Below are 26754 nucleotides of genomic sequence, written 5' to 3'. Positions count from 1 at the left end.
AGATCTCAGAGACCGAGATTCCAGCAACCACTAGAGACTCAGCACAGTAGGTGGGAGAGGAGTCCTGGGACCTTCCTTCTTCCTTTTCCTTAAGCCCATGTACCTTTTAAGTTGAGTTGAGCAAAAGGTTCCCCCAGCTCTGTCCTGTTGTTAGATTTGGTTTTCTGTTCCCTCAAAGCACTTTGTTTTTGATTGGTGTGGAAGTGTTTTCACAGAGGACTCAGCTTTTGCTGCTTCTAAGTGGTCATCTGGACTTTATCTAGCTTACTTTCTTACGTAGGTAAAATATTCTCCTTCCAATCTCACTTACATGAACCATTTATGTAATTCTTTTCCCAAAGGTAATTCAAACATGAATATCTTAGATGCAGTCTAAATGATCTCACATCATTGATTACTTACCTTGGAATAAGATGAGTTTGTAAAGAAGAATGACTAGTCAATGCAGAGCTAATGTTTAGTGGTAATGATGCAGTGCTTGTCCTCCATGATGAATCAATATTATTAGCAAGAATATGAACCACTTAAAATGAGTAGCCTTTATTCTCATATACTTTTCTATTGACAAACATGTACAATTTCATTATGATATGAGTGATCCTTTGTCACCACTTATTTATTAATTTGTATTCTAAAGAAAGTCTTAAATGAAGCCAACCTGAGGCAGTCTTGCAGAAAGGACAGAAAGGGCCAAAGAAAATCAAGGCCTTGGGCAGTGAGGTAATAAATAGAAGAGTTAAATGTTCTTACCCTTGGACCACAGTACAGTGGAGGTGAATTCATCTGACAGCACTTGAATGCAAAGTCAGTACGATTGTCAACCATCTCCTTAATACTTTTGGAATTAGCTTTAGGAAATTTCATCTTAAAGTGCTCTGCCAACCTAGGGGGTGGGAAACTTAAAAATTATTATTCATAATTTTTATTATAAACTTAATAAACATTTTTGTATACAAAAAAACAGAAAAAGGGGTTTTATGTGAAAGTATAGATCTTAATTACATATAATCTGTTATTTAAAAGTATTTATTAAATTTAACATGATTGTTCCAACACTATCCAACTGTCTGTGTCTCCTTCTGAACTTCCTTTGTATTTAAAAAAAATCATGTTAATAGTCTTTTGTACACTCATCTGAGAACTTTGACTTATTTTCTCTCTTTTCTGAGCACTTTGACATTTATTCTACTGAGATGACTGAGGTCATTCCATGTGAGCTGCTTTTTCTCCCTTTCTCTTCATCTCCAAAACCTTTGACATTCTATCATTCTTGCTCCTCCCTAACCACAGACTCAGACAAAGAGGTGACGCTTTTCCTTGTGAATACCCAACCTCTCTACATATACACTTAATCCTCTCCACTCTGTCTTCTCAGGTAGAGTACATCCTTAATCATTAACATCCTCAAATCTTCAACCTCTCCCCATTTGTTGATTCCTTTCTTACTATTTTAAAACATGTTTAAGCCTCACTAATTCTTTTTAAAATTTATTTATTTATTTATATTTAGAATATTTTCCCATGGTTACATGATTCATAATTTTCCCATCCCTCTTCCCTCCCACCTCCCAGCACTAACAAGCAATTCCTTTGGGTTATACATGTATCATTGTTCAAAACCTAATTCCATGTTATTAATATTTGCAATAGAGTGATCTTTTAACTCTAAAACCCTAATTATACTCCCATCAAACCATGTGATTGATCATATGTTTTTCTTCTGCATTTTTGCTGCTCCCACAGTTCTTTCTCTGGATGTGGATAGCATTCATTCTCCTAAATCCCTCTGAATTGTCTTAGATAATTGCATTGCTGCTAGTAGAAAAGTCTATTACATTCAATTATGCCACAGTGTATCTGTACAATGTTCTCCTGGTTCTGCTCCTTTTGCTCTGCATCAATTTCTAGTGGTCTTTCCAGTTCACATGGAATTCACCAGTTAATCATTCCTTTCAGGACAATAGTATTCCATCACCAGCAGATACCACAATTTGTTTAGCCATTCCGCAATCATTGGACACCCCTTCATTTTCCAATTTTTTGCTACCACAAAGAGCATGACTGAATATTTTTGAACAAATATTTTTCCTTCTTATCTCTTTGGGAAACAAATGCAACAGTGGAATGGCTGAGTCAAAGGGCATGTATTCTTTTAAAGCCCTTTGGCATAATTCCAAATTACCTTCCAGAATGGTTGTATCAATTCATAACTCTACCAGTGGTGTATTAGTTTTCCAATTTTGCCACCTCCCTTCCAACATTTATCACCTTCCTTTGCTTCTATATTGGCCAGTCTGCTAGGTGTAAAGCGGTACCTCAGGGATATTTTTATTTGCATTTCTCTAGTCAGGAGGGATTTAGAGCACTTTTTCATGTGCTTATCTATGTTTACCTAATTTATTTATGATTTCACTCTTTATATTTTAGGCATTTAACCATTTTGAGTTTATCTTGGTCTAGGACATAAGATGTTAATCTAAACCTACATTTTCCCATGCTGTTTTCCAATTTTCCCAATAGTTTTTTTCAGAGTGAGTTCTTGTCCCAAAAGTTGGAGTCTTTGGTTGATCAAACACTAGCTTTCTTAAGTCATTTAAGCCTTGCCTATTCCATTGATTCATCCTTCTGTCTCTTTGCCAGTACCATATTGTTTTAATGACCACTGCTTTATAGTACAGTTTAAGAGCTGATACTGCTAGGTTCCCATCCTTCACATTTTTTTCATTATTGCCCTTGATATTCTTGATCTTTTGTTCTTCCAAATGAACTTTGTTATATTTTTATAATTCCATAAAAGTGTTAATTAATGTTTTCCCAATTATTTAGATCCAGTTTTAATTGTGTGAAAAGTGTTTTGTAATTGTGTTCATATAATTTCTGTCTTGGCAGATAGATATATAAATATTTTATATTGTCTAGGGCAGTGACGGGCAAACTTTTTAAAGAGGGGGCCAAAGGAAAGGAAATGCTCATCTGTCAGTCTGTTTCTAAGGCAATTCTTTCAAAGTTTCATTGTATTGTATCCTACTTATTGTATTAGTCAGATTAGAAATAATGTTGCACCAGCTGGATAGAACATTTCAGGGGGCCACATCTGGCCTGCAGGCCGTAGTTTGCCCATCACTGGTCTAGGGTGATTTTAAATGGAATTTCTCTTTCTAACTCTTGCTGCTGAGTTGTGTTGGAAAGAAATGCTGATGATTTATGTGGGTTTATTTTGTATCCTACAACTTTGCTAAAATTATTATTTCTATAGCTTTTTAGTTGATTCTCTAGGATTCTTTAAGTATACCATCATATCATCTCCAAAGAGTGATAGTTTAGTCCTTCCTGCCTACTTTGATCCCTTCCATTTCTTGTTCTTCTTTAATTGCTATTGCTAGTGTTTCTAGTACAATATTAAATAATAGAGGTAATAATGAGCATCCTTGCTTCACTTCTAATCTTATTGGGAAGGCTTCTAACTTGTCCCCATCACAAATGATACTTGATGATGGTTTTAAATATATACTATTTATTATTTTGAGGAATGGCCATTCTATTCCTATACTTTCTAGTGTTTTCAATAGGAATGGGTATTATATTTTATCAAAGGCTTTTTTTTGGCATCTATTGAGAAAATCATGTGATCTCTGTTGGTTTGATTATTGATATGGTCAGTTTTGTGGATGGGTTTTCCTAATATTAACCTATCCTTGCATTCCTGGTATAAATCTCACTTGGTCATAGAGAATAACCCTTGTGATAACTTGCTGGAATCTTTTTGCTAGTATTTTATTTAAGATTTTTGAATCTATGTTCATTAAGGAGATTTGTCTGTAGTTTTCTTTCTCTGTTTCTGGTCTGCCTGGCTTTGGAATCAATATCATATTTGTGTCTTAAAAAGAATTTGGTAAGACTCTTTCTTTGCTTATTTTGTCAAATAATTTATATTGTGTTGGGATTAGTTGTTCTTTAAATGTTTGATAGAATTCACTTGTAAATCCATCTGTACCTGGAGATTTTTAATTAGGAAGTTCCTTGATGGCTTGTTCAATTTTTTTTCTGAGATGGGATTACTCCCTTATCTCCGTTAAACTCCTTGAAAAAATACCAGGCTACAAAGGTTGCCTCCACATCCTCTCCTCTCATTTACTTCTCAACTCTTTATAATCCTAGTTCTGACTCCCTCATTTAACTGAAACTGCCCTCTCCCAAGTGACCTATGATCTATTAATTCCTTGATCTGCTGATCTTTTCTTAATCCACATTCTTCCTGATCTTTCTGTTGCCTTTGACATCTTTAACTCCTCTCTCCTCCTGGAAACTCTTCTCTGAATTTTTGTGATGTTGGTTTTCATACTTGTATAGCCATTCCTTTGCAAGTCTTTTTGCTGGCTTATCATCCATATCACACAACCTAACTATGAATATTCATGATTCTGCCCAATGTCTTTTTTTCTTATGTCCAATCTCCATTTCCCATTTTCTCTCTTGGTAGAAATGCTCCACTCATCATCAACTCACCTCAATCCTCCCCTCTTTTCAACTTTATTTCCATCAAAGGCATCACCCTCCTTGAAGTCTCTGTAATCCATCACCAAAGCATTAGCTTAGACTCTTCACTTTTCCTGACACCACACATTTAGTCAGTTGCTAAATCTTGATCTTTCCACATTTACAACAGCTCCCATATTTGATCCCTTTTCTTAACTTTCCCTGCCAACCTCTTTGAGTTTGTGTCTTATAATTTATTACTTGGATTTTGCAACAGCCTCCCCATTGCTCTTCCTTGCCTCAAAGTCTCTCCACACTGCTGCCAGCCTTTTCCTTGAGCTCAGATCTGACTCCCTCCCTTCTTTCCTCCTCTCTTTTTCCATCCTTTCCTCCCTCCATCTCTCTCTCTCTCTCTCTCTCTCTCTCTCTCTCTCTCTCTCTCTCTCTCTCTTTCTCTATTTATTTCTTTCATATCTGAAATATGTGCTTTACCTTTTTTTGAACTCCGTATAAGTAAGTCGAGAGTAATCACCACAAAGTTCTTCTGCTTTGGCTAAGAATGAGGTAATTTCACTTCTTGCTAATGGTCTCTGCAATACATTGATAAGAAAATGTTATTTCCAGAAAGGATGTACTTGGGTTAAAATACTGTACAACTTCAGTTTACCTGTGATTGTTAAGGGAATCATGACCCTCCCAGCCTTAATTTTACTGTCATCCTTGACTCCATACTCTCACCCCACAGATCTAATCTATTGCCAAATTGTAGCATGTCTGCCATTATCAGTTAGCCCCTTCTCTCCACTTATGTAGCCATCAGCCTAATTCAGGCCCTCATCACCTCTTGCTTCTGTTGAAACAAAAAGACTTTAGATTGATCTCTTGCCTTGAGTCTTTGTCCTTAGCAATCCATCCTCCATTTAGTTGTCAAACTGAATCTTTCTAAAGATAAGTTTGACTATGCCACTCCTCTTCCTCAACAATCTCCAAGGAATCTTTGTTACCTCCAGGGCATCACATACTTAATGAATAATTAATATGGTTGCTGATTGACTTATTATTTTTTAAGCTGTGAGTGTATATGAATTAAATTACACTTTCTATAACCAATAGTTATCCAAGAAACATCACCTGGGAATTCAGACAAGCCTGTGGCTCCACAGCTTTGCAGCACTCGCTCAGAACTTCCTTGCTTAAGCCGTGCACTTTTGTGAAGAACACTTCTGGGATGTTTGGGTTCCTTCTGCTTTGTTCATATGTGTATCTGTAGTAGAAGAAAAACGGAGACAAAAAGATGCTGTGTGTGTGTGTGCGCATGTGTGTACACTATGTACCTATCTTAAGAATCTGTAGAAACAGATGAGATGACTTCTTACTACACAGATACCGGTGTGTTGTAAAACTTCTTTAATTCCCAAAGAGTGGTTCACAATGAAGTATGACTCAAAGCAAGGGCTATTATTGCCCACTCAACCAAGTAACTAAGCATGTTTGTGTCAAAAAAACTGAGAAATTAAAAACCCTTTTCGTTCAATATTCATTCCCCATAAATCTTATCTACCAAATGAATAAGTTTCAGTGGTTTGTAGGTACACAAACAAAAAGAGAATGGTGCCACTATATCAGATGAAGAAGCAGCATAGTGCTGTGACTGGAAGACTGGACTCAAAATCAAGAAGGCCTGAGATTAAGCCCTGTCTTGGACACATGCTGGCTGTGGAATGATGTCTCTGTGTCCCAAGGAACTCTTTGAGACATGAAATTACACAACAATGGATGACTTTCATTGGAAGAAGGAGTCTTCTCAGCAGAAGATTCCTACACCAAGGAAATCATGGGCAGAAGCCACAAGATCAAACATGTAAGCCTTATGCATATGTAACAAATGTATAAAGTGAAACATAGATTATGTTTATTAGATATATATCAAATTTCTAAAATATACATATAGTATAAAATGACATGTATTCTTGTGATTGGATATACTCAATACTCAATATATTTATATAATGTGTACTATGTAGATGTAATATGTATGTGTTTTTTATAGTTATTCTATATTTGGCACAGACATATACTATATATATGTGTGTGTGTATATATATATACACACACACATATAAACATAGATATGTATATGAGCAAAGTGAATTTCTAAGGGTAAAATTAAAATATCTTGGATTCTTTCTCCATTTTGAGAAGTTCTGCCTTCAATAGTCAGTCTTGTTCTTAAGATGGCTGGCTCTTCTCTGTTCTGGGCAGCTAAAATGTCTTTTTCAGGAGGATCCAGAAAAGTGTTTTTTTCCTTATAATGTCTTCCTTCTTTTATCAACTCACTTTCATCTAATAGAAGAAGACTTTAATGTGTTGATGCAAATAGATTGGTGCAGATTAGTTGCATTTTAAATATATATATTTTTTTTGCTTAAGAGGCAATCATGATGCAGGGGAAATACCAGATGATTTGGAGCTTGGATCATGAAGCCTGAGCTAACTTTTGCTCTGCTACTTGTGACCTGTCATTCACCTCACTAGGCTACAGTTGGCTCATCTGTTAAGATGAGAGGGTTAGACCTGATGAATGTGAAGTTTCCTTCTAGTTGGAAATCCAATTGCTATCTAGATCCTTAATGATTGTGGCCTGTGAACTTGAATTAAATATCTTCAATGAGAAACATGATAGAAGAGTAAAACATTAATTGGTACTAACAACAAATATTTCCTTCCTTCCTCCCTCTTTCCTTCCTTCCTTCCCTAATTCCCTCCTTTCTTTTCCTCCCTCCTCCCCTTCCTTTCTCCCTCCATTTCTTTATTCCTTCCTCCCTCCTTCCTCTCTTACTTCATCTATTATTTCTTTACTTCATTTTTCATATTAAAAGGAAAACAAATTTAAAATATGCTTACCTATCTATTGCATTAGTGTTTTCTGTGTCACATATTTCTTCATTGGTGGGATTGACAATATCTGGAAGTTTGATAGGTTGTGCAGCTGACATAGAATAAATGCACAAGAAAATGTCCAATGGGTTTTTCTCTCCACAACAATTTTTGAACTCTTTTTCCTTGCTAGATAAATTCTCACAAGCACTTACAGTATATTCTGTAATCTATAAAATAAATGATAAATGTTCATTAATGCTTTTCTTGCACTCTAGAATGGGAGGAAGAAGAACACTGAGGGAAAGTGGTTTGACTATTCTCTTAGGCAATGCTACTTAGTGGAAAGACCACTGGAAGGAATGTTAAGAGACTGGCAATTATTCATTTCTTTGCAGCATTGTTAAGGAAATGTGAGCCATTAGTTCTGTTCTTCAGTAGGACAAGGATAATTAATCTGAGGTCATAGGTCCATAGGCTATAGATTGACACTAGAGGTCATCTGGTCCCAACCCTTTATTTTATAAATGGGGAAATTAAGACCCAGAAAGATTAGTTGACTTGCCCTAGATCACAGAGATAAGTGACAGAAGTAGGATTTGAACCTACATCCTATTTCTCCCAGACCAGCATTCCTTCCATTATACTGCTTTCTAAGACTAGTTTTCCAATCAAGAAGGTGCCTCTGAAAATATATAGGTATTAGCGTCTGATTCAACTTGGAATCTGATCTAGTCTCCAGATACAGTCATATAGGGTCCTACCTCCAGAAACATTAATCCACAATAGAACCCTGATTTGGTCACAGCCTCCCTCCCAGTCCCACCCTATAAATCTGTTTGCAACAGATAAAACCTCTGGAATTTTGGGGCAGGGTGAGGGAAAATAGAAGAAGCATAGGAAATAAAAATGTTCTACTACATTACATTATATTGTGAGACCTCTGAGACCCCTGTGTAACTCAGGCAGGGCACAAGGGTGACTTCAGGTTAAAATATGCCAAATTGATCAATTGAAGCCTCCCACTCACAGTCAAGGAAGGCTGTTAAGACAGAACCCTCTGTAGGGGCATATTTTTGTACCAGCTCTAACTGGTTCCTGAGAGATGACTATTTAATTTTCCACCTGAGCATTTGTATTTTGGAGATCAGCAAACTGCTATAAATCAGGGCTTGATTTATCAATTTGTTGCTTGTCTCAACTTCATGAAGTGATGGAGAAAATGTTGATTACTTATATTAAACTCAAAAGAATATCATAAACATACACACACATATTTCAGAGACTGGTTGATGCCATCAAATCTCTGGCACTCTGCAAAATAAAGATAGGGAGTTTAGGTCATTTGGGGGAACTCCGAGATGAGGAACTCAGTCTACCCATGCCGATCAGTATCTTCTGTCCTGAATCAGTTGCCTAGAGCCACACATTCAGAGGAGGGAATTGAAGCTACTTGGCTCTCTAGCTAACATGCAAAATATTACTTGAAAATACAAACACATGGAGACTAAAGAAAGCACTATCATTTCCTCCTACCTCTTTAGACATGCAGTCCTCAATGATGGAATCACAGCACTTGGAGACAACATTGGTCATGCTTTCAGCCACTTGTATTACATCTTCTAAATTAGCTGCTGGGGCTTTTTGGGAAAACTTGACAATGTAGCTAAACAGCCAGATTATGAATTTGTTAGAACACAAATATCTTACATTAAAATATATATTATGATCCTAATTAAATATAATTTAAAATATAAATGTATTATATATTTATATTACATATTTACACTTATATTTAGAGATAATAAAACAATTGTTTCTAGGGTGGTTTAGCAAGCCTTTCAAGGCTTAGTCACTGTATGTTGGGATCTTCATTCATTCACTTCATTCATTTGCAAAGAAATCACCCCAGAGAGTAGAGGCAACTTTCAATGCTTCTATATCACTACTATTCTGCTCAAGTCTACATTTCTGAACTTCAGTGTGAGCTATAAAATAGCAGTATGAAGTCGCAGGGCCTGAGCAGAACTCTAAGATATGACATCTGCTTCCTTTGTGATCCTCTTGGCTTTAGTTTCCTCATAGGCGACCTCTCCCTTCCTGCTTTCTAGATTCATGTTCCTAATTTTTTCTCCCTTAAAAATTCAGCATTGTTTAGGTAGCAGGTTGAATATTTCCTTTTTCAGGAGTTAAGATCCACTTTATCCTTCTTGCACATTGTTATAGGAAAAAAGTAATCCTTAACAAAAATTAAAATTTTCAATGATTTATAAGAGCCTTTTTTCACAAGAATTGGACTAAGATGATATTGGTTTAGGGCCAGATGCTCCCTGGAGAAGGATGAGGAGGACGAAGAGCAGGAGGAGGATAAGGAGAGGAACTGGGACTCTGTGTCCCAGGAAGCAGACTGTAGTGTGGGCCTTTTTCAATTCAGGGGCTGAGAGGGTTTCTGGAGAAGTCCAAACACTAATGTGAATGGACCCCAAGCCATGGAGCCTATGCTGAGAGCCTCTCTTTTTTGGGGGGAATTTTTTGACAATGTACTTTATAGAATAAAATACATTTGTTAGAGGGAGCAAAGTAGAGCAGAATGCCAGGCCTGGAGTCAGGAAGACTCATCTTCCCAAGTTCAAACCAGGCTTCAGACACTTGCTAGCTGTGTGACCTTGGCCAAGTCACTTCACCCTGTTTGTCCCAGTTTTCTCACCTTGAAAATGAGCTGGAGAAGTAAATGGCAAACCACTCTAGTATCTTTGCCATGAAAAGCCCAAAGAGGTCATGACTGAGCAACAAATTTGTTGAAGCCTCAAAAGGGAGGACATTCTTTGTCTCTTTTTAGGAGGCTGAGATGGGGAGTTACTTGTTGCTGTGTTGGTAGAGATGAATTCCTTTTGTAGTCAGCTTATAGCTAGGGATCTGCAGGGAAATGAGTGAAGTTTCTAAAACAGAATGGGTTTGAAAGCTTGGGTTTCTGCTGACACTCTCCACCACCATCACCACCATGCTTTCTCAAGGCTTGCCACATCCTCTGCCTAGACGGACTCAGGTTCAATTAGATCCTGAGTCTCCTCCATTACATATCTGTAGAGGTGTGGAATGATTTATTGCTAGAAATTTAAGCAGGAGACAGCTCTGGGTTGGGCAACAACAGAGGTCAATGAGAGTAGATACTCTGGAAATGGATGGAGAAGTCACAAAGCCTCATACAGCTAAGTGGACAGAGGCAGATGGCACCATTTCCAAGAGGGAGCTTTTGACTCTGAAAGTGGACACATTAATGCACTGTGTGCCTGTCATCTGAGGACCAGTCTAACTAATGGGAAGAGGCTCCTTACCAAGTGGGCCACACAGCCTACTGGGAAGGTATACAAATTTTTAGGGGGTTCATCATCTGTATTGGTAGTGAGATTATCCATAATGTTGAAACCTCAAAATATTCCAGTCCAGAGGAAAGACAAAATATGTTTTAGGCTCCAAGTAAGGTTTGCCCAAACAGAGAATGCTAGACCTTATTGTAATGCATAGAACTTATCACAAAATAAAATCCATAGTTCCATGATGAATAGGATTTTCTGGCAACAAATATTTTTTAAAAAGGAATATGCAGTAGCATCCTTTTGTCCCTTTTGTATGCTGTAGCCTGGACTGCTATCTACTTCCTCTTCCTATTCTCCCTGTTCCCTTGTACATAACTGACAGGACAATCTTCTCTACCTAATGGAGGAAAGAATGTTAATTCAAAGACAAACATGCCACAGTCGTTTGTTTTTTTACCTGAATCTTGTTTTCTCCATCCCATAGACAGCAAATGCTGAACAGATTTGATCTGACATTATGGCAAGTAGTGTTATGTACTTATTCTGAAACGTCTAGAATAATAGAAAGTGTTTCATTAGATAGAAAATATTTGTAAACTCTGTGAGCTAATGTTTCAAATAGAAAATATTTACTTTTTGGTGTTTATTTGGGATTCAACTCAATTCAACAAATATGAAAAGTGCTTGAGAGAAGGTACTGTTATGAGGCACTGGGTGAGTCCCAGTTCTCAAAGAGCTTACAATTTAGTAGAGTAGGTACAACAAAAAGAATAGGAGAAAAGAGGGAAATTAGAGACACCCAGAAATTCAATGGAAATAAAGACCAAGAAAGCAAGAAACATAATGCATACCTTCTCATGTCCATAGACAAATGGGTAATAAATAAATAAAACTTATCTCTTATCTATGAGGCAAATCTGACTTCCTAGGTCTTTATTCCTTCATTCACTTAAGCACTTATTAGATACTTACTATGTTAAAATAAAATAATCTCTGCCTTCAAGGACTTTACATTCCACTGGACTCATGGAAAGATATCACAAAAATCTGATAATTAGAATTTTTCTATGCAAGGTTACACTATAGTTACAAGGAAGTAGATAAGTAAATGTGTGCACATGTGTGTGTGCTGTAACATGGAAAATGGCAGGGTGGAATCCCTGCAAGATACAGGGTCAAGCCTCAGCTTGACCTTTTCCATTTTCCATGTTACAGTATGCGCACACATTTTGAGGGAGAGGCATGGGAAAGGGAAAAGATGAGAAGCATGTGGGGAAATCAAGAAACAAGAGAGGGATAGTTCAACAGTCAGTGATGTGGACCAAAATTTATTAAGTTTTTACTATGTGCCAGGCACTGAGCTAAGCACTGGGGATACAAAGTGAATTTTATTTTCATTCATAGCAATATTGTTATCTCATAAATGAATTCCATCATCAAAGATTTGGGCCTTACTTTCTGAGGTAAGTCAATAGCTGGGGCCAGAATTAAGCAAGAAGGGGTCTGTCCTTTGGGAACATACACAGTCTAATACAGAACACTTGTGTTAAGATAGTAGACACAGAAAAAATAGTGATGTCATCGAAACATCTCAACAGAAAGAAAAAATAGATGAATTGATGAATTTGGGAAATGGATCATAAGTTTGACATGGCAGCAAGTTACAATGGTTACAGGAATTTCAGATCTACTGGGTCTGTGTCTCTGCCTACAGTAGAACATGTCATTAGTTGCCACAACAATGACATCATTGCTTATGAGATGGAGGAACCAACAAAAGGAACAACTATACTAGATCTTATTACCACCAGGGGAAAATGCTTCTAGAGGTGGAAGGTTTGAGGGAAAGTGACTACTCTACCTTAAAATCTGTGGAGGAGAAGGTTAGGATAGATGTATATAACCTAACATATACCCTAAATTTTAGGAAAGCAGATTTCAAAAGGTTTAGAGAAACAGTAGGTGGGATCTCATAGCTTAAACTTCTGGAGGGGAAATTGTCTCAGGAAAGATGTTAAGTTCTCAAGATTGAAACTCTGAAGACAAGAAGAAAAATAATCCTGAAGAGATGTTTTCAGTCAGGGAGAATGATCTTTGGATTGAAAAGGGCTGATCAGAAATAGTTAAAAACACAATAAGTGAAGATATTGTAAGAGAACATTGAACCACCAATAGCATATCAACTCCATCCTCTGCTACTGAGTATGACTGATTAATCATTGTCAGTGATACCTGAAGTGTCATGAATAATGGGAGAACTGCTGGACTAGGAAGGAATAAATGAACCAATTTTCAACAAAAAGAAGAAAATGGAATCTGAAAACTCTAGGTCAAAGAACTTTATTTTTATTCATGGCAATATCATTATCTTATAAATCAATTCAGTCATTATTCAAAAGAACTTGGCCCCAAATTCAATAAGCATTTATTAAGCATTTACTATTTGCAAGTGACATTCTGAAGAATGTTTGCCTCATGTGAAGATGAGATTAACTCTCCCCTGCCTATTTTTAGATTTAATCACCAGAAATGTATACACTCCACTTCTCCTTAAGTGGGGGAGATCTGTGACCCATGTGTGTGATAGTGGCTGACAAATCAGAATCGACCGACTGCCCCCTGGGCAGTCCTAAGCAAAGTTTTAGCTGTAATTGGTTCATGTAAAAGTGGAAGGAAGGCACAGGAAGTGATGAAAGGAATGGTCTTTAAAAGTGGCCAGAACTTCCTGTGACAAGTTATTTCACCTCCAACTTAACCCTGGAGTAGCTCTGGCTAAGGACTGCTTTCTATTAGGACTACCACATGGGTGAGTGAAAAAGACTGACTCCCTTTCCCTGACTTGTTCTGGAAGTACCAGCCTCTGAAGAGGCCTTATGGCAAAAACCCTTGTTTAATTTACCTTTGGGCCCCCTTTGCTGGGGCTTCTTAAGCCCTGCCAGGTTTGGACCAGGCCAGAGTAAATATCTACTCTCTCTGATTTTCTTACTTTCACTCTTTCTCCTTTTGTAAATAAGCTACCATAAAAAGTCATTTGGAATTGAGTAATAATTCCTGGTCACCACACTCTTATAAATTTAGTCCAGCCCTTTTATTTTTACCCCTTACATTTTGGTCCTTTCACTCTTCACAGGGGAATGATTAACTGGACAATGAATACTTCTTTTTTTCACACTATGACATAGTGGGCATCCATAGAATTGTTCATTCAGTACAAATGGACAATGAGCTGGGACCAGAACTTAAAATGAAGGGACATGGCCTTTGTGAAAATGCCATTTAAAAAATTCTTACCTTCTCTCTTAGAATCAATGCTCTGTATTTGGTTCCTGGAGCAGAAAGGTGTTAAGGGGTAGGCAATGAGGATTAAGTGACTTTCTGAGGGTTACTCAGCTGGAAATGGATGAGACCAGATCTGAATCTAGGACTCCTATCTCTAAATCTAGCTCTCAATTTACTGAGCCACATAGCTAGGTCCCACGGTATTTTTAATTATCCTCAACAAAGACCCCTTAAAAATCAATATTGTCACATTGTTGCTGAAAACCATGGATCGTCAGTTTAAAGAACTTAGATTCAGAGGTCAAGTTGGTTCGGTGGATTGAGAGCCACGGGTTCTTAAAAAAAATTAAAGTTAAATAAAAAGACTAGAGTTACAAGTCTCTCTCGAGGAAATGGAGAGTGACATGCCAGAAGTGAATAGGCAAACACACACACACACACACACACACACACACACGCACACGCACACGCACACATGCACACATATATATGAATAGATATATATAAATACATATATAAAAGGTCATATCATAGACAAATTAAAGAAGTAAAATAAATACCTTTCAGATCTATGGAGAGAGGAAAATGTCATGACCAAAGGATTTTGTTGTTGTTCACTGTTTCAGTGGTGTCTGACTATTTGTAACCCCATTTGGGATTTTCTTAGCAGAATTATTGTAATGATTTACTGAAGCAAATAGGTATAAGTGACTTGGTGAGGATCACACAGCTAGGAAGACCAGGTTAGAACTCAGAAAGATGTCTTTCTGACTCCCAGCCTGGTGCCCCCAGCTGTCCAAGACAAGGGAGAGAAAGCGTCATAGAAAATGAATGGAGGTAAGGAAAAAGAAGACCATAGAAGTAGGAAGTGGTCAGCTTATAAAATATTTCGGAAGTCAAAGATAAGATTTTATATTTGATCTTGGTGGTAATAGGGAACCCCTGGAGTTTATTGAATAGGGGATTGATATGTCAGATCTGCCCTTTAGGCATATCAATTTGATAAATGAGTGGAAGATAGACTGGAATGGGGAGAAATGGGGTGGAGTGATCAACAAATAGTCTACTGCAGTAGCCCTGGGAAAAGGAGCTGCAACAAGACAGTGGCAATGCCAGAGACCTTATGAATATAGAAACAACTGAATTTGGCAACTGTTTGACTATAAGGGAAGTGAGAGACAGTGAGGCATCGAGGGTGAGGCTTAGGTTATGAGGCTGGGTGACCATAAGGATGTGGTGCTCTAGACTAATAAAGAAATTTGGAAGATAAGAGGGCTTAGAAATGAAGATATTGAGTTCAACTTTTGCCACTAGATCACAAGTAGAACTTTAACCTAAGGCTTCTTGACACCCAGGATAACTCTCTATCTACTATGGTACATGAAAGTCTTAAAAAAAAAACAAACAAAACCTTCCTTTGTGTCTTAATAGCAACTCTAAGACAAGGACTAGGCAAAAAGGGTTAAGTGATCTGTCTAGGGTCACAAAACTAGGAAGTATCAGAGTTGAGATTTGAACCCAGATCCTCCTGACTCCTGACTCTATCCACTGTGCCACCTAGCTACACCTATACTAATGCCTTAAAAAACCACGTGTATGACAACAGTATGTGAGCAAGTCACTTAACTCTACTTCAGACCAGAAATGTTACAGTGTGATCTGAATTTGCAAAGGCAAGCAGGCAGCTAGGGTTGGAATGGACCCTGAAGCCAGTTCAGCAGAAGAAGCATGTTCGGAAGCCTGTTCAGAATTCCATTTGGGAGGGGCCAACAGCAAGAGGAGTTTGGAAGAGCTTCTCAACTGTCACTTCACTCCTGACTGGGCGAGGAGCTAGGGGGTTGGTTCTTTGGTTGGGAGGTTTGGATGGTGGGGTGGATCCTTAGTGAATTGGGTTCCTCTGTACTTTTATGTGTGACTATTGGGAGAACAAAAATACCAACAAAAAAGACATTGAACAGCCATTCTCGAATTTGGCCAGAAAGGCTGAACTCCTGGGGGAGTGGCTTTGAATGAGGGGGAGTCCTTTCCCTGATCCTGCCTGAATCAGTTGATCCTGTTACTTCCCTGTGATATTAATTTAAATATATTTGATAGGAGGAATGTAGGGGGGAAGAGAGAGTGAACAACTGTGACCAAGCCACAGAAGAAGTCCAGAGCTACTCTCTTGGGGAGAAGACTTAGCTGATAGAGAAGTTCATCCTTTCTCTCCTTCCTTGATTCCCCTATACCTTTTCCCCCTGTACCCTGAATTTAATTTATCCTTTAATAAACCCCAGATAGTTTGATACTTAGAGTCTGGAACAGTTACACTGAGGGGGGAGGTAACTGATCTTGTGGATGAGGGAAAGACCATTACCTGACTCCATCTTGAGGGGTAAAACTACTTGTACTTAGGAGTTGGGGGAGACTTGTCTCAACAGGGCTGGCTCTGGGGGTGGAATCCCATCCATTAAGGTTATAACTGAACCCTGACACTTTACTTCAACATCCCCATTATAGCTTTGCTAGTTTGGGAAGCTCACTGAGTTTATTCCCTCTTAGGTTGTCCCTGGGGTGGGGGTGAGTGAATCTGGCCCATTAAAAGCTAACAAGGGGAGAGTCTAGATACCCAACCATCTACGATCATTACTCACCTCCATACAGAAATTATGTAAAGTAAAAGACAAGCATGCATGCTTGACATATATTGTTTAAAATCAGACTAAAAATAATAGAATGCAATCTCTTCAAGTGTCATGACTGTAATGGTTCCTATTTGTATCCTTATGGGTTATTTTCTGTGCTCTTTTGTGAATGTCTGGTCTAAGCTCATGTCTGGTGCATAATAGTCACTTATTAAAATATTTTTAAAAATTAAAAATAGATTTAAAAAATAATTTGTTGTATATTTTTAAACATTATTTTTCTTGAGGGTTTTTTGCCTATATTTTCTTTTGCAAACTGGCTAATATGGAAATATGTTTTGAATGACTTCACATGTATAGTTCATATCAAATTGCTTACCTTATCAAGGAGGGAGAAAAGAAAGAAGAGAAGAGAATTTGAAGCTCAAAATTTTAAAAACTGATTACTAAACATTTTTGCATGCAATTGGGAAACATTTTAACAGACTGAAAAGAAATCTAAAAATTAATTTGTTGTGCTGAACTCAAGGCAAAGCCTTACCCTGAAATCCTTGTAGCACTGGGAACAAAAGACAATTAAAAGGTATAGAACATGGACAAAACATTAAAAGATTCAGCAATGCTAACATTGTGCCATCTCTCACTTGGCATAAATAATCCTAAAACAGACTGGAAAATAGGAACAGAAAAACCTCAGGAGGCAAGTATTGAAAACATTCTCCCTTTAAACACAAGAATAAAAAAGTTGTGTCACTCACTAGGAATATGTGAAGGGTCTATGATATCTTCAAGTATTTATGACCATTTAGAGCACTTTGTCTTAGAAGGTGGCCCAACATGAATAGAGGTTAGGTAACTTGCCCAGGGTATCACAGTGAGGGGTCTTCCTGATTCCATGGTCAGTGCCCAGAGAGACAGCTTTGTGGCTTGGATAGAGAATTGGATTCAGAGAAAGGAAAATCTAAGTTTATTCGATTTGGCGTATGACCATGGACAAATTTCTTCACTACTCAGTTTCCTCAACTATAAAGTGAGGATAATAAAACTTGAAGACTCTTACAGGATTGATTAGAGGTTCAAATGGAATATTTGGCAGCTGGAACTAGAGTCAGGAAGACTCATCTTCATAAGTTGAAATCTGTCCTCAAACACTTACTACCTCTATGACCCTGGGGAAGCCACTTAACTCTGCCTCAGTTTCCTCATCTGTAGAAAGAGCTAGAGATGGAAATGACAAACCACTCCAATATCTCTGCCAAGAAATCCCCCCAACAACAGTATAAAATACCTTGCAGATTTTAAAGAGCTATATAAACATTGGTTATCATTACACCATACTACCTCTATTTGAGAAGTAATGGAGGAGGAATAAGAGCTATCATTTAGAGAATAATAGTTGAATTTATGGAATAATATTAATAGAAAGCTTTAAAGGTTGCAAAAAGTTTTGCATGCTATCACATTTGATCCTCACAACAGTCCTGTGAGACAGATGTTATCATTATCAACCTTTTTTGCAAATGAGGTAAATGAAGCTGACAGGTTAACTTGACTTGGTCAGAGCCACTCAATTAGTAAGTATATGGAAGGAGGATTAGAAGAAGGTCTAAATAACTCTAAGTTTGATCTGTTAGCCTCACTGCACCTCTCATTTGAGCCTCACAACAACCATTCCAAGATATTGTGTGATTGAATACTTTGGTTTGTCTTCCTGGGTCACCTCAGCTGCATTAGCTTCCCAATGGGAGCCCTGGAAGAAAAAATCCCTCATTTGTATCAAGATACAAGTCCAACACACTGCTTTAAAAACAAGCATATAGCTCTTTGTGGTGGCAAAAAAACTGGAAAATGAAGGGATGCCCTTCGATTAGGGAATGGCTGAAAAAATTGTGGTATCTGTTGGTGATGGAATACTACTGTGCTCAAAGGAATAATAAACTGGAGGAATTCCATGTGAATTGGAAAGACCTCCAAGAATTGATGCAGAGTGAAAGGAGCAGAACCAGGAGAACATTATACACAGAGACTGATACACTGTGGCACAATCAATTGTGATGTACTTCTCTACTAGCAGCAATACAATGATCCAGGACAAATCTGAGGGACTTATGAGAAAGAAGGGTATCTACAACCAGAGAAAGAACTGTGGGAGTAGAAACACAGAAGAAAAACAGCTTCTTGATCACATGGGTTGATGGGGATATGATTGGGGATATAGACTCTAAATCAGTGGTTCCCAGACTTTTTTGGCCTACCTCCCCCTTTCCAGACAAAAATATTACTTGACACCCCCTGGAAATTATGAAACCATTTATTGAACTCAGAATAGAATGTAATACAAAAAAAGTGTGGCCATCACTGCCTCCCTGGATCGTTGCAGCACCCACCAGGGGGCAATAGCACCCACTTTGGGAATCACTGCTCTAAATGATCACCCTAATGCAAATATTAATAATATGGAAATAGGTCTTGATCAATGAATGACACATGTAAAACCCAGTGGAATTACACATTGGCTAAAGGAAAGGGGTGGGAGGAGGGGAGAGAAAGAACATGAATCATGTAACCATGGGAAAATATTCTTAAGCAATTATTTATTTATTTTAAAAAGATTGAAAAAATAAAAATAAGCATAGAGCCCTTGTAGATAGAATATTCAGAACAATACTAAGAACTTTCTTGAGAGATCTTCAACACTTCACAAAAATGGCCCAATATTTCTAGGCCCTTTAAGCATCATTGGGTCTAGACTTTGGTTCATGATTCAATTCCAGCTCTGAACAAATCAGAGAAAAGGTGATAGCTCAATAAAGAAAATTCAAAAATCATATGTAGAAGATGATGAAAGCTCTGATTAAGGGACTATAGCAGACAGGCATGCAAAGAAGGACTTATAGGGGGCAGCTGAGTGGCTCAGTGGATTGAGAGCTAGACCTAGAGATGGGAAGTTCTAGGTTCAAATGTGACCTCAGAAACTTCCTGACTGTGTGACCCTGGGCAAGTCACTTAACCCCCATTGCTTAGCATTTACCACTTTTCTGCTTTGGAAGCAATACATAGTATTGATTCTAAGATGGAGGGTGAAGGTTTAAAAAAAAGGACTTACCTCTGTAGCAAAGCAAGTTGCAATGTCAGATGACGTACAGCAGGTGCTCACCATAGAGAGATAGTTCTTGGTGTAACTTACTAACAGTGGGAGTGGAGCTTGTCCATAACTGCTGGAGAATTTATATAAAAACCTGAAATGTACAGAATCATTGGTCAGCTCTTGAAAAGACCAGATTGATTTTTATTTTATTATTTCAAATGAGAATTGTATACATTCCATGAAATTTGTGGGGATCTATGTGCACAAAGCAATTCTCAACCAGGGGGCACATGTACCGTCACCAAAGGCATATTTCAAAAGCTATTTACTAGCCTGCATGGGGTCTTGATAAACTCTAGAATTTATTTTGTTTCATATTGAATAGGGTATACAGGAACTGCAAGCCAAGGGATGTAGGGATCAAAAAACTAGGAACCCAGATTCCAGGTTAAGATAGCTGCAGAGAAGTTGCAGAAATCTTACTCTCCTCTCCACCAACCTATATATGATATACCTCAAAAGGACAAAAAAAAAAAACAAATTCAGATGAAGGAAGGGACTCCACAATAGGGCACAGCATTGAAGGTACATGGGATTTGGGCATTTCCATGCTATAAGGGTGAAACAGCTCCCACCAGAATGCGGACTGATCAACCTTCCCCCACCCCACCTATGGTGCCAGAGTCAGAGCCAGCGCTCCAGAATTAAAGCGAGCCAGAGTCAGAGCCAGGGCACCAGAATAAGAGTGGTGTGGGGCAATTTCTAAGTTCTTGGCAGCTGATTAAGAACACCCCTCAGAGCAACTAGACTTGAAACACCAGGAGGCTGAGGAGTGCAGACCTTGGGCTCAGAGAGAAGAAAGGGGCTGCACACAGCAGAAGCCAGGCTGAGCCTCGAAAAGTAGCCTCAGGCAAAAACTGCTCCATTGCTCCATACACAGAGAGCCTGCCCTCTTCACTCAGACTTTGGAAGAAAGGAAGAACCACCATAGTGATGGCTAACAATACCCAAGAAATACTACCCACCAAAAGGAACAAGAGAAAGGCACCAACTCTGGATAATTTTTACAGAGAAAAATCCAGACCATAGAGGAGACAGTAGAGGAAGACAAACAAGTAAATGCATGCAAACCTTCCTCACTATAAAATGGAAAATTGTCATAAGCTCTTGAAGAGTTCCAATCTGAGATCATGAGAAAAGTGGAAGAGATTTGGCAAGAAAAGTGGGAAACGGCTCAAAAAGAAAATAACAGTTTAAAAGGCGAAATTTTGCAATTGGAAATTGAGTTTCAGAAATCAAATGAAATGATAAGCAAATTGAAGACTAGAAATGACCAGCTGGAAGCCATGAAGAGCTGGATAGACCAGACTGGAAAAAAAAATCAAAATATTATAGCTGAAAACCAGTCTTTAAAGACTAAAACTGGGCAAGTAGAAGCCAATGCTCTCACAAGACATCTGCAATAGGCATAAATTAGAAGCATTCCCAATAAGATCAGGAATGAAACAGGGATGGCCATTATCACCTCTATTATTTAATATTGTGCTAAAAACACTAGCAGTAGCAATTAGAGAAGGAAAAAAAATTGAAGGTATTAAAATAGGCAATGAGGAGACCAAGCTATCACTCTTTGAAGATGATATGATTGTCTACTTAAAAAATCCTAGATAATCAACTGTAAAACTAGTGAAAATAATCAACAACTTTAGCAAAGTTGCAGGATACAAAATAAACCCACATAAATCATCAGCATTTCTATATATTTCCAACACATCTCAGCAGCAAGGGTTAGAAAGAGAAATTCCATATAAAATCACCCTAGACAATATAAAATACTTAGGAATCTATCTGCCAAGACAAACGCAGGACTTTTACGAACACAACTATAAAACACTTTCCACAAAATTAAAACTAGATCTAAAGAAGTGGAAAAACATTGATTGCTCATTGGCAGGATGAGCAGTCATAATAAAAATGACCATCCTACCCAAATTAATTTACTTATTTAGTGCCATACCTATCAAACTACCAAGAAACTTTTTTAATCAACTAGAAAAAAATATAGCAGGATTCTTCTGGGTTAAGGTGGAGGCAGAGTAAAATGCAGCTGCTTAACCTCTCCTAACCCACACATATAGGACTCCTCAAGAAGACACAAAAACAAATCCAGATGAATGAAGGGACCCCACAACAGAGCACAGCATTGAAGGTACATGGGATCGGTGCATTTCCATGCTATAAGGGGGCAAAATAGCTCTCACTAAAATGTGAGCTGAGAACCTCTTACCCCCCCAAACCACCTAAAGCCAGCACACAAGAATTAAAGCAAGTTTGCAGCATTCATTAAGTCCTTGGCAGCTACCTGGGATCACCAGGCCCTGCTCCTGAGAGCAGCAACACTTAAGACACCAAGAGGATAAAGAACATGTAGACTTTGAACTCATAACTTGAGCACAGGTGTGGACTCAGGTACAGACGTGGATCTCAAGGACAGGCATGGACCTTGGGTGGGGATCCAGTGTAGAGGGGTGCATGACTGTGAAAACAGTGCCCTGAGACTCTTAAAGGAGCTTCAGGCAGAGGAACAATCAAGGACATCACCAGGAGGCTTGACCCTGAGAACAACTAGACCTGAGACCTCAGGAGCCTGAAGAGCACAGACAGACCCTGGGCGTGAGGATAAAGTTGAGAGGACACTGGGCTAACAATGGCAAGCCAGACTCAAGAACCCCAGAAGAGAAAGATCAAGAAGAAATCTTTAATACTCAACAACTTTTACACAGAAAAACCCAGACAACAAAGCAAACAGCAGAGGAGAACAAACAAGTAACCATATATAAACCTTCCCAAAAAAATGAAAACTGGTCAAAAGGTCTTGAAGAGTTCAAATCTGAGATTATGAGAAAGATGGAAGTGATATGGCAAGAAAAATAACAGTTTAAAAGGCAGAATTTCACAATTGGAAAATGAGGCTCAGAAATTAAATGAATTGATAAGCAAATTGAAGACCAGAAATGACCAGCTGGAAGCCTTAAAGAACCAAACAGACCAGATTAAAAAGGAAAACCAAAAGATTGTAGCTGAAAACCAGTCTCTAAAGGCTAGAATTGGGCAATTTGATAAAGATGCCCCCAAATCAAAAGAATTGAAAAGCACATTGGAGACCAAAATCAAACAGCTGAAAAACAGGACACACAAAATTGAAAAGGAAAATCAAAAGTTATAGCAGAAAACCAGTCTCTAAAGACAAGAATTGGGCAAGTAGAAGCCAATGATCTCACAAGACAGCAAGGACAAAGAAAGCAAAGTCAAAAGACTTATAAAATAGAAGGAAACATGAAATGTCTCACTGAGAAATAGTCAGATCAAGAAATCAGGTCTAGAAGAGACAATTTGAGAATCATTGGTCTTCTTGAAAAAACAGAAATTAATAGAAACTTGGACTCCATACTAAAAGAAATTATTCAGCAAAATTGCCCTGAAGTTCTACAATAAAAGAGCAATATAGACATTGAAAGGATCCATAGATCACCCTCTACACTAAACCTTGAAAAGACAATCCCCCAGGAATATAATAGTCAAATTCAAGAGCTTCCAAGTAAAAGAAAAAAATTTTTACAAGAAGCCAGAAAGAGACCATTCAGATATCAAGGATTACCAATCAGGATCACACAGGATATGACAGCCTCCACACTACAAGACTGCAAGGCTAGGAATATGATATTCAGAAAGGCAAGAGAACTGGGTCTACAACCAAGGATCCCCTACCCATGAAAACTGACTATATACTTCCAGGGGAAAGTATGGGCATTCAACAAGATAGAAGATTTCCAAGTATTTGCACAGAAAAGACCAGGACTAAATGGAAAGTTCTATATCCAACCACAAAAATCAAGAGAAACATAAAAAGGTAAATAAGAAACAGAGGGGAAAGAAAGAAAACTCTTATTTTTAAATTTGCCTCTTTACAGGCTTCAATAAGATCTAATTATTCATATTCCTATATGGAGAACTGTTATGTGTAATTCTCTGTAGTGAGCTCTATTCACTATTACAGTAATTAGAAGAATTTTTCACAGGGAGAAGTTGGAGAACTAAATGGTCTAACATGATATCAGGGTGGATGGGAAATAGGGGAGTGAATAGTAGATGGCACCAAGAGAAAAATAGAATATTCTATTACACACAAAGAGTGCATGGGAAGGGGAGGGGGGTGAATACTATTATAAGAAGGAGAGGAAGAGACCACTAAACCTTACTCTTAGTGGAATTAACCCTGAGACGGAAGAGTAGCTATATCCATTGGGATATATAAGTCTATCTAACCCTACTGGGAAGGTCAGAAGAGATAAACCAAGGGGAGCAGGAGAGTGGGGAGGTCAAAAAAGGGAGGGGTGGAGAAGGGGAAGGGAATCCATTAGGTCTTAAAAATAAAAAGAGGGGAATAATAAGGGAGGCGGTAGAAATGGTAGTAAATCAAGGGAGGGGACAAGGGTTACTGGTTTAAAACAAATCACTGGTTTAAAAGGAAATTGTCTAAGAAGAAGGGATAAAACTAGGAGAAGATACCAAAATATTGGGGAATACACAACTGGTAATTATAACTCTGAATGTGAATGAGATGAACTGACCCATAAAACGGAAGCAAATAGCATAGTGGATTAGAAACCAAAATCCTATCATATGTTGTCTACAAGAAACACATATGAGGCCGGTGGACATACACAGATTTAAGGTAAAGGGATGGAGCAAAATCTTTTGGGCTTCGAATGAGAAAAAGAAGGCAGGAGTGGCTATTATGATTTCTGACTAAGCCAAACTAAAAACAGATATGATTTAAAAAGACAGGGAAGGTTATTGCATCCTGATAAAAGGCAGTATAGAGAAAGAGGAAATAATGTTGCTCAATATGTATGCACCAAATGGCATATCATCCAAATTCCTAAAGGAGAAACTGGCAGAGCTCAAGAAGGAAATAGATAGTGAAACCATACTAGTGGGAGATCTAAATATTCCTCTTTCAGATCTAGATAAATCAAGTTCTAGAAAAATAAGATTTAATAGATATGTGGAGAAAAATAAATAGAAACAAAAAGGAATACACCTTCTTTTCAGCTGTACGTGGTACATTCACAAAGATTACCCATTTAATAGGGCATAGAAACATTGCAAACAAATGCAAAAGAGCAGAAATAATAAATGTAACCTTCTCAGATCATAATGCAATAAAAATAATAATTAGTAAGGGATCCTGAACAGGAAAATCAAAAACTAATTGGAAATTAAATAATATGATTCTCCAAAACCAGCTAGTAAAGGAAGAAATCATAGAAACAATCAACAATTTCATTAAAGAGAATGACAATGATGAGACATCCTACCAAACTCTGTGGGATGCAGCCAAGGCAGTACTCAGGGGGAAATTTATATCCTTGAGTGCTTATATTAACAAATTAGGGAGGGCAGAGATGAATGAATTGGGCATGCAACTTAAAAAACTTGAAAGCAATCAAATTAAAAATCCCCAGATGAAAACTAAATTAGAAATACTAAAAATCAAGGGAGAAATCAATAAAATCGAAAGTAAAAGAACTATTGAATTAATAAATAAGACTAGAAGATGGAATTTTGAAAAAACAGATAAAGTAGACAAAGTACTGGTCAATCTAATAAAAAAAAGTAAAGAAGAAAACCAAATTGACAGTATCAAAGATGAAAAGGGAGACCTCACCTCTAATGAAGAGGAAATTAAGGCAATCATTAAAAACTATTTTGCCCAAATTTATGGCAATAAATATAGCAATCAAGTTGATATGGATGAAGTTACAAAAATATAAATTGCCTAGATTAACAGCAGAAGAAATAGAATACCTAAAGAATCCCATATCAGAAAAAAATTTTAACAAGCCATCAAAGAACTCCCTAAGAAAAAATTGCCAGGGCCTGATGGATTCACATGTGAATTCTATCAAACATTCAAAGAACGACTGATCCCTATACTATACAAATCATTTGAAATAATAAGCAAAGAAGGAGCCCTACCAAATTCCTTTTATGACACAAATATGGTACTGATTCCAAAGCCAGGTAGATCAAAAACAGAGAAAGAAAAATTCAACCAATCTCCCTATTGAACATAGATGCTAAAATTTTAAACAGAATACTAGCAAAGAGACTCAAGCAAGTGATCAAGAGGATTATCCACCATGATCAAGTGAGATTTATACCAGGAATGCAAGGATGGTTCAACATTAGGAAAACTATCCACATAATTGACCATATCAATAGCCTAACAAACAAAATGACATGATGATTTCAATAGATTCCGAAAAAGCCTTTGACAAAAATACGGCACCCATTCTGATTGAAAACACTTCAGATAAAGAAATAGAAGGACCTTTTCTAAAAATAATAAATGTTATGTATGTAGAACCATCAACAAACATCATCTGCAATGTGGATAAATTAGAAGCATTCCCAATAAGATCAGGCATAAAACAAGGATGTTCATTATCACCTCTATTATTTAACATTGTACTAGAAACACTAGCAGTAGCAATTAGAGAAGAATAAGAAATTGAAGGCATTAAAATAGGCAATGAGGAGACTAAGCTATCACTCTTTGCAGACGATATGATAGTCTACTTAAAAAATCCTAGAGAATCTACTAAAAAGCTAGTAGAAATAATCAACAACTTTAGCAAAATTGCAGGATACAAAATAAATGCACATAAATCATCAGCATTTCTATATATTTCCAACACATCTCAGCAGCAAGAGCTAGAAGGAGAAACATCATTTAAAATCACCCTAGACAATATAAAATACTTAGGAATCTATCTGCCAAGACAAACACAGGAATTTTATGAACACAACTATGAAACCCTTTCCACCCAATTAAAAATAGATCTAAACAATTGGAAAAATATTGATTGCTCATGGGTAGGATGAGCTAACATAATAAAAATGACCATTCTACCCAAATTAATTAATTGATTTAGTGTCATACCTATCAAACTACCAAAAAACTTCTTTACTGAATTAGAAAAAATATATAACAAAGTTCATTTTGAAGAACAAAAGGTCAAGAATA

At 37.5% G+C, this 26754-nt stretch overlaps 1 protein-coding gene across 1 annotated transcript in view; it reads right to left on the bottom strand.

Moving 5' to 3' along the window:
* The window catches only part of GC (GC vitamin D binding protein), an 82304-nt gene that overhangs the window by 21011 nt on the left and 34539 nt on the right, over nucleotides 1-26754 (bottom strand). The window contains exons 5-11 of the mRNA XM_044680310.1: nucleotides 19680-19812; nucleotides 11128-11222; nucleotides 8890-9019; nucleotides 7381-7583; nucleotides 5608-5740; nucleotides 4969-5066; nucleotides 751-883 (exon numbers count right to left, since the gene is read on the bottom strand). Coding sequence (XP_044536245.1) covers nucleotides 751-883; nucleotides 4969-5066; nucleotides 5608-5740; nucleotides 7381-7583; nucleotides 8890-9019; nucleotides 11128-11222; nucleotides 19680-19812 — 925 coding nt within the window. The remainder of the gene's footprint in view (nucleotides 1-750; nucleotides 884-4968; nucleotides 5067-5607; nucleotides 5741-7380; nucleotides 7584-8889; nucleotides 9020-11127; nucleotides 11223-19679; nucleotides 19813-26754) is intronic.

This window comes from Gracilinanus agilis, chromosome 6, assembly GCF_016433145.1.
Source record: "Gracilinanus agilis isolate LMUSP501 chromosome 6, AgileGrace, whole genome shotgun sequence".
Lineage (NCBI taxonomy): Eukaryota > Metazoa > Chordata > Mammalia > Didelphimorphia > Didelphidae > Gracilinanus > Gracilinanus agilis.
Note: the sequence above shows the minus strand (reverse complement) of the source record. Positions and strands in the feature narration are given on the sequence as shown.